We start from the raw sequence: 11,786 nt of genomic DNA, 5'->3' as shown, positions 1-11,786 counted from the left end.
GGTTGCCTTCATAACAAGATACAATCACCACTGAAACCTTGGTTCAAAGGCCCGGTGTTAGATTGAAACTATGGAAGTTCGCATAGAAGCAATAAAACACTGCTACCATAATGAGAGTTATCAAAGATCCAAATCAATTTTATAAAACATTTCAGGTCAGATTTGATAGAAGCTATATATATTAGATAAAGCATTTAACACGGCCCACACCTTGTTTAGCTGACAATATTACCCATATACCTTGGATCAAATACTGTGAACACTTCTTTCATGTATTTCTAGTCATCTGGTTCTCACCTACAAAAACTTGTATCACAGAAGAAAACTGAACAAGAGCAGCAATACACTAAGATAGAAGGACTACCTAGCTATCTTCTCAGCCTTTAATGTTTTCGCTTTTCTACTCACACCATCATTTCTATCATCCTTGTCATCGTCGCCAACAAAAATAATATTACCACCGTCATCAACATCATCTACTTCCAACTCACCTTCATCATCCCAGTCTTTGCCTTCACCATCGAACTCATCATCTTCATATTCCTCGTCCAGCATGCCCTGTTGAGCACGTACAGTGTGGTACTCTGGTGGGGGAGGACAGTCCTCTGTGATTGGCTCATCACGCTTGATCACAAGATGCCGAATGATCCGTTCATCTTTGTCCAGCATGCTCTTGAAGTCATTGATTAATTTGGCTTCCAGCTCAAAGTTCATCAAAATATAGTTGGCGTTCTTTGCCTTCCTTATCTTATAAGCAAGTCGTCTAAGCCCCCAATTGTTCAGCCTCCAAATCCTTCCTTTTCTCTCCCTGATAAAATCTGCGATGACGGAGAAACGAATAATTTGTTGTTAAGTAGTTAGTACATGAAATAATCCATTAACCATTAGATAAACAATTCCAAACACAATTTTTTCCTTCACAATTTATTTTATACTTATGTGGAAAACAAAAAGTTGGGGCATGAAGAATTGAAATGATAGCAGCAATGTTTATTCTTTCCAATCTGAAGGAGACAAACAAAGCCAGGCATGCATCAAGCAGGATTGGCTGCCGTTCATGGAGAAACTAGGTGGCTTTAGCCTACATATGCATGCAAATATAGGCACATTCTGAGGACATTGAAGTCTAGTCAAAATGGTGATCATGCCAACCTTGAATTGAAAATGAAATAGAAGACTCGAAAGGTATGACAGTTCACTCTTCAATTTGGAGTTTGATCTTTATATTGCTCGACTCACTGAAAGGTTTGACATTTCCTTCCAATGTTCTACCAGAAAGCTAGAGGAAATCACACTAGCTTCCTGTACCACTCCAATGAAAAAGGATAAAGCACATAGTAGGCAGCCACAAATGTTCCACGTGAAGATGAACTGCAGAGAAAGCATGCTTGGATCTTCAGTTTGTCAGATCCTCCTAAAAATGGTGACCCAGGAAGATCTTCCAAGGTTTTCAGATCCAACAAGCATTTCAAGCCCATCATTAACCATCCTCTACTAGGTTATTGAATGTCCTTAAGGCAGACATTTAAAAAGCCTCTTTCATCCATTACATCTAACACTCTCTTAAGATCCAGATTTACCCTAATTAGAAGGCAAGAAGCTCATTCACCTGCATAAAAACCATTTAAGTTCCTTAAATTATACATCACAATTCCCTGCACTCAAGACCAGTGCAAACTTTTAACTCACTGTTTTTGCAAAAGCCATGAAAGAGAAGGAAAACAAGCTGTGACAGATCCTCCTGGAGATAAATAGTCTAGGTGGCCTCAGCAACCCAAAAATACTAATCTGATAAACTGTAACAATCTGCAAATAGGAAACAAATGTGGGAAACAAAAACAGAAGTGGACATCTTTCCAATGGATACCAAGTATTAATGACAACAAAGAAATTCTGTCAAGTTAATTCTTGAGTGCATTTCTAGAGCATCACCAATAAGATTACCTGAGTCAATCAATTAAGAACTACCCCACAAAGTTCAAACCTAGAACTTATCCCAAATGGATAAGCGCTGCAACCACTGGGGTAAACGCCAGTTTGCCGAAGAAAATGAGAGTTCACAGGGTATAGCTTTGTAATAATAACTGAATTATGAAACCTTTTTTTCCTATTCCACTTTTAATATGGTTGTTGACATCATATATATAATCAAACAAACGAAACTTGATATCAAGTATCGGTCTTTATGAAAGCAGAAACACAAAAAGCAGAGTGCCTAATTAAGGTTTAACTAGAAGGCCACCAAACACAAAAATGAAACAACGTAAGAAGCTACATCATCATTCCTATCATCTTAGTTATTATCTTTTATGATAATAAAATAGTCAAAATTATGTGCCCATTAACATGGAAATGCAGAGAACAAATCATGAGAGAAATCAACTAGTCCAAAAAGCACCTTGCACTTTTGATATGACACTTTCAACCTCATCCACATGGTCTTCATGAATTAAATAAACCACCTCATAATGACGCACTGCCAAGAAAGAAACACAAGTAAGCATATAGCAGGAAAAACTGGATATATACAGGTCTACATAAGTATCTGAAGAGAATCTATGAATAGCTTTCATCATTGTTACTTTCATAAATTATATCAAGAAAAGGACAACTTTCATAATAAACCTTACAATCCTAATAGTACACTATGCATACTATGTCAGAGAACTAATTAGGACAAAAAATCCAGATACTGCATCATTTCTCCAAAATAAGTTTATATGGTTCATGCCTTCATAAAGAGGAAAGGAGTGAATTTTTAAATGTTTTAAATGTTTGTAGGAACAACTTTGTACAGGTATATATAGAAGAAAGTATGAGGGCAGCGATAAATGACAGAATTTGCTACTGCTTTTGCAAGGTGATAAGGAGAAAAAGATAGACGATATATAGACCTACAGAAGATGATGGAACATGAGAAAACACTCTATAAGCAAGTGGCAGAAATAAAGAATCAAACGATCTCACAACATTTTTATAAGAAGCATCTACCTGTAACAAGATACATTCTGCGATCTGATTGTACACACAATACCTGTCTTTGATAACCTTCTTAAAGACTTCGTGTTTCTCTTTTTGCGCCCTTTTCCACATTACCTGAGGGACACTGTTAGAAGCCTCTATCCCTCAAAAGGCAGATGATTGAATGTACTTAGCCTTCCCTACACACCCTGACAGAAAAGTGTGACAAGCTAACCTTTTAATGAAAACCTCCCTATGAACCATATCAGAGAAACAAATGAGACACCATGTCTTCCTCAAATCCACAAAGAAACACTTGATATTGACATTAATGCACCTATTAAAATGAAATCCAAATGAATGTCTCAATTTTATGAGGTACTAAACATGCCATTCGGAAGTGATGCTCCAACCACCAACTGTTAAAATGAGAATGGTACCAAGTCACTCTAACTGAAATAATTCCCTAGCATCAATCCCTTTAGCACCTGCCACAAAACTTTTTCCCCTGATTGGGCTCATAGATACTGGTAGTAATCCGCAAGATTAATTCTCCATATCATAACTAGAATGGAAACCACAAACCCACCATCCTCCATTCTCATCTTTGCACCCAAAGAATAAGTACTACCTAAGAACCTAATTGCACCTATCACCACCTACTCATAGAATCTGTGTCATCCAATACAATAGGCTATTCAACAATCGTAAAAGTAATACCATATTTAAATAGAAGCAAAATTAGGTTTATAAATATTCAAAAAACTCTCTGAATATGTGAACATGTCATATTTCTATCAGGTCCAAAATCAAAGAATCCAAGATGTACAAGTAAAAATATGCTTTACTGAAACATTCATAGCTGATCACATTTTGAAGTTTTCCCTCCAACATACCTTCAACTAAAACACATATTTTTTATCATTAGCCCTCTCAACTCCAGGAAATTTTTTTCATTGTGTGTTTGGGTCAAGTACTCGAGTGTGATCATCCATACCAATCCTAATCCGACTGCAGTTCTTGGGTTGTTTTCCTGCCAGCATATCCTTTTTCACATATATCCAGACCAAAACTACCATCCATAACTATATCAGAAGTTTTTCCTCCACCATACCTTCAACTAGAACACATATCTTTTTATCATTAGTCCTCTCAATTCGAGGAATTTTTTTCATTGTGTGTTCAAGTCAAGCACGCAAGTGTGATCATCCATGACAATCATGATCTAACTGCAGTTGCTAGCTTGTTTCTTCCCTGCACATCCATTTTCACATATATCCAGATCAAAACTACTATCCATAACGACATCACCAGAACATCACAAATCACTGCATATTCAGCTTAGCCAAGGAACCCAATATAGCACCGATCACCTCCCTCATTTGTTTGTTAATTGCATGTTTACTTGGTTTTGTTAAATTTACTTGGTCCAACCCAACTTTCCATAGGGTTCTGTAATATTTGGTCTATAGAGGACTCAACCTTGCTGAACCCCATATATGCAATTCCTGCTTGGAGAGTGCCAGTGATCTCCTACAATTCACCATAACATGAGCCAATGAATTTTTAAAATCTCACTCCCCAGTTTTGTCCCTGAAGAACAACAAAAAACAATAATTGGTTACAATTTATGGACAATCTAGCATCCAAGCATGTAGTCATTCACAAAGTGATTGTTTTATAATGATATGACAAGAGGATGCAATTCCAGTTAGATTTTAGTTTACAGGGTGCTACCACGAGGTGGCTGGATGTGGCTTCCATAGAGGTGCTGGTTACTCAAAATGTTTTTGAAATCACTGGCTCTGGTATTTGACTCCAGTTAGAAAACTTTGCAGTATGGTGCCCATATATAGAAGACATATGGTCAGCTTTTCCACAATAAGTTGGCCAATATTCACTTTGGCTCTTGCTTTTGTAAGCCCTGTTTTTCCACTCTCTATGCTTCTGGTTTGTTATATGATAGTTCTGGACATTAGGTTTCATTCTAATGTTCAAAAGGGAAAATGAAAAGAAGAACAGCAAAAAGAAATATAAGACTAGCACAGGATCCGGCTACGTCAGAGTGGGTTTCCACTAAACTTGTTATGTCTCGGATATCAGCCCCTTCAGCAAGTAATATAAAGAAATGCTAGCTGATGTGAATAAATTTAATTCTTTTAAGCCAACCACATCTCTAGAGTTATATAAATATGACTAAATAAATTTTGAAAAAAGGAAGGATTGTGATGTGTTTACCTCTTTCAACATTTAAATCACTCTCTAGCTGAAGCTTGAGAAACTCATAAAGCTTTTCTGCAAACCACAATGGCATTACTTTCTGCTATTAATATCAGTGAAGTAATTTGTCAAGAACACACAAACTTATCATAACAAAAGCAAATTAAAATTGGTGCTGAAGATTTTAAGTACCTTCTTCAGCATCTGCAAATTCAGGTAAAACACTACCATCTTCCTTAACTGTTTTCTGTAAGTAATAGAAACGAGAAACACTTAATTAGCTTAAAGGTTCTATTTAGAAACTTATAAGCATTCCAGTGACCACAACGAGCATTTGGTAATACCGGCTGGTCTCCTGTAAATTTATAAAAAAATTGATTTCTAAGGATTATAAAAATGAAGCAAAGCAATCTACCTATTAAAATTTTTCAAGAAATCAACAAACAAACTAAGTGAAAATGAAGAAATAACCAGTCAACTTCAACATCAAACCGAAAAAAGAACAGTTTCCCATCAAAAATAACCCTAAGCACACATACCAAATACATAATTTTTTTATAAAAAAATCTGAACTAAGGAACAATAACTAATGACACTAGCTCCAACAAAGGGTTAAAAATCACATCGGATGTTATGGGTTCTCTCAAAATCGCACTTTTTAAGCTCCTCCAGTGCCCAAAACTAGAATAAGCTGGGAAAAGAAGGAATTACAGGAGGCAAGGAAAGGGGGAAGAAAACCTCACCTTCAAATTCTATTCTATCCTCATCAAAAGCTTCAGAGGAAAAGAAATCCTAAATCATTGAAATACCGAGATTCTAAGCAACACTAAAATGGAATAGCATAAATAAATTAAATAAAGAGTTCGTAACTCCAAATGTTAACCCATCTCATCGACCAACCCAAAAGCAGAGAAGAAGAAAACACAAGAAAAACGACATAGTTCTGGCCAAGATCGCACCTTTTTTAGCAGGACGGCTTCGGGGAACGGCCCGGTGGCCTCGTCCGGCTTGGAAACGAAGCTGTGGGAGTCGGGCTTGTTTTTCCTCTTCTTAGCCCCTGCCACCACCAGCCTTCCCCTCTCGACAGAGAGCTTCTTCTGATAAGAGAATCCATTAGAGGGGGGCGACCACCAATGAGTTAATCTGAGCCTCTGGGGACATTGGAAGACTAGGGTTCGTAGAAGAGAAAGGGGAGAGGTGGAGGAGGAGGAAGCCATGAGAGTAGCTTCCATTGTTTGGAGAATAAAAAAATGAGTTCCGAGAAGAAGATCGCAGATAAGGCGCTCAGATGTCGAATCCCGAAAGGTCCAAATCCGAACCCGATAAGGTAGCCGGGCTTCGATTTGGTGGGCCTCTTTAGATCCGTTAAAGTTTGATTTTTCTTGAAAAATAAAAAACAAACATATATTTTTTTAATGCCTTTGCTTTTTAACATAAAGAATAATTTGTTTGGCCATCAAAATGCTATAGTTGCTATATTATTTGCATGAGTCTAGATGGTTTCTGTTGCTGGTGGTCCAAACCGAGAACGATTGACACAGCGGTGTGAACGGGGTTCCGTCTGAGTTGTCTTGGTTGGTGTTGGTTACGCTCCACCTTCCACCGGAAAACCTGCGAGCAAGCCTCGCACCACCACTGGGGTAGTGGGGGCCCTCCGACGATCAAGTCAGAGGAGATTGGAGGAGAAGGAGAGATAATAATCGCAAGCAAGAGAGTGCTCTGGAAGATATTGCTTACCCCCCCTTCTCTCCCCAGCCGCATATATACCAGGCTGGGGGGTCTCTCAGGGGGGTTTGTCATCGTGGGGCGCGATGGAGTGGCCACTGACATGGCCGTTACAGGGCGTCGTGGAGCAGCGCTGGGTACGGCCATGACAGGGCGTAGTGGAGTTCCGCTTTGTACGGCTGATACAGGAGATCGTGGAACAGCATCGGATACAGCCGTTGCAGGGAGTAGTGGAGCAGGAGGCCTCGGCGTGCCTCTGGGAAGCAGCCTGTCGTTATCAAGAGATCTCCGACTCGGGGTCGGAGTGCTGGATCGAAGGGCAACCGACTCGAGGTCGGGCTGTGGAGCCGAAGATGTCCGACTCGGGGTCGGATTGCTGGATCAAAGGGCAACCGACTCGAGGTCGGGCTGTGGAGCCGAAGATGTCCGACTCGGGGTCGGATTGCTGGATCAAAGGACAGCCGTAGTCTTCATGGGCGCGCGTGCCGGTCACGTGGAGCATGGCGGCTTAGTTCCCCCGTAACAGTAGCCCCCCACTTCCGAGCCTGGAACCAGAAGGGGAACGGGTGAAGGGAGTGATGCTTCGAGATTGCCGCCTCCCTCGGAGAGGCGCGCGCGCTTCGAGCTCCCCGCCTTCCTTATGGCGTATGGCGGTTGTTGCTGACCTGGCAGTCTGAGGATTTCGGCGGACATCCTTCCTTAATGGTGTCGATTCGCCTTTGGGGTGCGAGCGACCCTTCGGCGGCCAGGCGTCCTCTGGCGTCATCGAGGCATCACCCGCCTTTCCGCCTATTTAACCGGGGGCCCTCCCCCGTCCGTCTTCCTCTTTACAGACATTTTCGAGTTTCCCCTTTGCGCTGCCGTTGTTGCCGTCGGACTGTTCGCTTGCTTCTCCTTTGACGCTCTCGGAGCCGTTCTTCCTTCTCTTCCGGTGAGTTACCCCATTCTTCTACTTAGGGCTCTTCGTACTTTCTCCTTTTGTACTAGTGTACCCCAGTCGTCCCGGTCTTTCCCCCCTTCTTGTCCCCGTCCTGACCGTAGGTTTATTGGCCATTAGGAATGGGCGAAGTGAGAGCAGACCGCATTAAGTCGGAGCTGGTCGCCGAGGACTTAGACAAACTCGTGGCTCGGTACCACCTTCCCGAGGCCTGCAACGTTACGCTCCCGGGGCCTGAGGAGAGGATGTCCCATCCTCCTCCAGGGAAGATCGCCATCAATGAGGGCATTCTCCAGGCCGGGTTCCGCTTTCCCCCTTCGGACTTAGTCGTGCAGGTACTCCGGGGTTTAAGAGTTGCGCCGACGCAACTGGTGCCGAACTCGTGGCGTGCCCTGACGGTCTTCCAGGTTCTCTGCCGCATGCACGAGATTCCCGCCACTCTGAATGTTTTTTGGGAGTTCTACAGCCTGAGTGGCCACCCCCAGGACAAAGGGTGGTGGTGCTTTGCGGCGCGGCGAGGGTGCGGCCTCGTCAAAGAGGCTCCTTCCTCCATTCACGGCTGGAAGGAGCGTTTCTTCTTCATCGATGTAGATCCCTCTTGGGAAATCAGGGCGACCTGGGAGACGCCGATGAAGTCCCCGATCGGCCTATCGAGACTGTCGAGGGAGGAATCCGATGGCTTGGCCGCCTTGAAGGGGTTGGTTGCCGAGGGCCAGCTCCCCCCGGTGGCCCGCCTTATTTCCGAGGATACCTTGGTGAATGTCGGTCTGAGCTCGGTCCCCACCGACCGTGAGCCCGCTACCATTTCTTTTTTGACTCTTTTCTCCTCTTCCGTCTCGTTCTTTCCTTCGGTTTCTCAGCCCGACCATCTCGTTCTTGTTGCAGAGATTGACGACGTCATGCGGTCGGACAAGGGACCGGCTGTTGGTAGGTCGTCCCTACTAGAAGCGGTCCGGAGGAGGAAACGAGCTCCTCCGAGCGGGGCCCCGCCGGCGAAGAAGTCCCGCAAGGAGGTGCCTCCGACGCCGACCGACGAGTCCGGGCCCACCGATCAGGGAGACGCCGTGGGCACGGACCGGCAGCTGACGCTGTATCAGCCCTCCGGTGGTGAGACTGCCGCTATTCCGGAGGTATCATCCGAGCCCGCTCAAGACGGACGGGTCGGACGTGATCGGTCCCCGGCCCGGCCTTCGACTCAGCCGGCTCCTGATGATTCGAGGAGGGACGCGCCGAGGCCCCGGCCGAGCGGGGCCCTATCAATTCCTGGAGTGACCCCCGCCCCGAGCACAATCAGCAGGACTCTTCCCCAGGCGATGGATAAGGGTAAGGCTGCAGAACCACCATCCGGCTCCGGAGAGAAATCGGGGTCGGCCTTCACTACCGATGGCGCCCGAAGCCTCATCGAAACAGTGCTGCTGGAGAAGGACCGTCGGCGGGTCCGGGAGTTGGGGGTCTCTGACGTCGGGGCTGCCAGCTGCGTCTGTCTCATGTCGGTGAGTGTTCTTCTGGCCGCTTTTCACCATTTATTAGCTCTGTTGTTCTCCGCCTGACGCCCTCACTTTTCCTATCTCTTAGCTCGCCCAGTACATGATCCGTCTAGAGGAGTGCTACAAGGAACAGGCGGGGCTTCTGGCGAAGGCCGAGGACCGACTGAAAGCAGTGGAAGAGGGAGGCCAGGCTGTGGCGGGCAGGACGACCGGGGACCTCGAGGCGAGGCTCCGGGAGGCCGAAGAGCGGGCACTCGGCTTCGCCGCCCTCGAGAAGCAACTGTTGGAAGCTCGGGAGCAACTCAAAGTCGCCTCGGGCCTCGAAAGCAGGGTTAAGAAGGCGGAGGAACGAGCTGAAAAGCAGTCCCGGAAGGTCGCGGACTATCGAGAGAGGTGGGAGAAGGCTCAGTGGTCTGCCGACAGCGCCCGCAACCGAACCCGGTCTCTTGAAGCCAAACTGGGCGAATTGGAGTCAACCTTGGAGAGGTCCCGCGCGAACGACCAAGAGCTCCGTTCGCGCCTGGAGGAAGCTGAAGCCGCTCGCACTGCTGCCGAGGCGAAGCATAAGGAGGCTCAGGCTAATCTGCTGAGGGTCTCCTCCGAGGCTGAAGACCGGATTGTGGCGAAGGTCTTGGAGGCTAAGGCTCAGATTACGGAGCGAGCAGAGGCGGCGCTGGCCGAGAAGAGTGCGGAGATCGGGCGCCAGGCGGTACAGGCTTATCGTCAGTCCGCCGAGTTCACCCGTGATATGTCGGAGGCGGTACGGGCCTATCGTCAGTCTGACGAGTTCATCCGTGACGCGTCGGACGCGGGGTCCGAATCCTTCATCTTAGGCTTCGAGGAGGGCCTGGCAAGGGTGTCGGCTAAGTACCCCGAAGTTGACCTGAGTGGGATTTCCCTTCTCGACTCCTCTCCGGCGCCATCGCCTGCTGATTCTCCTACCACCTCCCTACCCCCTGCGGACGAGCCCGACGCTCCCGACCCGGGGGTTCCTCCAAGCTGACCTCTTGTACCTTTCGTTGTCCTCTTTTTTTTGTATGTCGGCGTTTTGCCAAATTGTATGGGCCTTGGCCCTGAAACAATGAAAATTAATACAAGTCGAATGTTTCTTCATCTCGCTTTCGTCCTCCTCTTTTTTTTTTCTTTTTAACTCTTGGCAGCGTCTTGCCGACTCCTAACTCTCGAAGTTCTTCCGGCCCTAAGCCAGGCATCCGAGGGTTAGGCCTCAGGAAATTCTTCCGGCGCTAAGCCAGGCATCCGAGGGTTAGGCCTCAGGAAATTCTTCCGGCGCTAAGCCAGGCATCCGAGGGTTAGGCCTCAGGAAATTCTTCCGGCGCGAAGCCAGGCATCCGAGGGTTAGGCCTCAGGAAATTCTTCCGGCACCAAGCCAGGCATCCGAGGGTTAGGCCTCAGGAAATTCTTCCGGCACTAAGCCAGGCATCCGAGGGTTAGGCCTCAGGAAATTCTTCCGGCGCTAAGCCAGGCATCCGAGGGTTAGGCCTCAGGAAATTCTTCCGGCGCTAAGCCAGGCATCCGAGGGTTAGGCCTCAGGAAATTCTTCCGGCGCTAAGCCAGGCATCCGAGGGTTAGGCCTCAGGAAATTCTTCCGGCGCTAAGCCAGGCATCCGAGGGTTAGGCCTCAGGAAATTCTTCCGGCGCTAAGCCAGGCATCCGAGGGTTAGGCCTCAGGAAATTCTTCCGGCATTAAGCCAGGCATCCGAGGGTTAGGCCTCAGAAAATTCTTCCGGCACTAAGCCAGGCATCCGAGGGTTAGGCCTCAGGAAATTCTGCTCGTCGGTCGGCCAAGGCTGGCGCAAGCCGAGGCGACCGGTCGGGGCTTCAGGCTAGTCTGGTCCCGGGATGGTCATCGGGTTAGCCTGGCATCCGAGGGCCGAGCCTCGGGAGATTCCGCTCGTTGGTCGGCCAAGGCTGGCGCAAGCCAAGGCGACCGGTCGGGGCTTCAGGCTAGTCTGCTCCCGGGATGATCATCGGGTTAGCCTGGCATCTGAGGGTTGTCAGGCCTCAGGAAATTCCGCTCGTTGGTCGGCCAAGGCTGGCGCAAGCCGAGGCGACCGGTCGGGGCTTCAGGCTAGTCTGCTCCCAGGATGATCATCGGGTTAGCCTGGCATCCGAGGGCCGAGCCTCGGGAGATTCCGCTCGTTGGTCGGCCAAGGCTGGCGCAAGCCAAGGCGACCGGTCGGGGCTTCAGGCTAGTCTGCTCCCGGGATGATCATCGGGTTAGCCTGGCATCTGAGGGTTGTCAGGCCTCAGGAAATTCCGCTCGTTGGTCGGCCAAGGCTGGCGCAAGCCGAGGCGACCGGTCGGGGCTTCAGGCTAGTCTGCTCCCAGGATGATCATCGGGTTAGCCTGGCATCTGAGGGTTGTCAGGCCTCAGGAAATTCCGCTCGTTGGTCGGCCAAGGCTGGCGCAAGCCGAGGCGACCGGTTGGGGCTTCA

General features: G+C 47.2%; 1 protein-coding gene across 1 annotated transcript; it reads right to left on the bottom strand.

Moving 5' to 3' along the window:
* Window positions 1–125: 125 nt before the first annotated feature.
* On the bottom strand, window positions 126–6,434 carry LOC103715764. The gene is made up of 5 exons (XM_008803510.3): window positions 6,141–6,434; window positions 5,374–5,428; window positions 5,200–5,256; window positions 2,399–2,476; window positions 126–818 (listed from the first exon to the last, which is right to left on the bottom strand). Exons 1-5 carry the CDS (start codon window positions 6,411–6,413, stop codon window positions 361–363), a joined length of 921 nt encoding a protein of 306 aa, XP_008801732.2. The 5' UTR covers window positions 6,414–6,434; the 3' UTR covers window positions 126–360.
* Window positions 6,435–11,786: the final 5,352 nt, after the last annotated feature.

Source organism: Phoenix dactylifera, chromosome 1 (assembly GCF_009389715.1).
Source record: "Phoenix dactylifera cultivar Barhee BC4 chromosome 1, palm_55x_up_171113_PBpolish2nd_filt_p, whole genome shotgun sequence".
Classification (NCBI taxonomy): Eukaryota; Viridiplantae; Streptophyta; class Magnoliopsida; order Arecales; family Arecaceae; genus Phoenix; species Phoenix dactylifera.
This window is presented reverse-complemented; position numbering and strand designations above follow the sequence as displayed.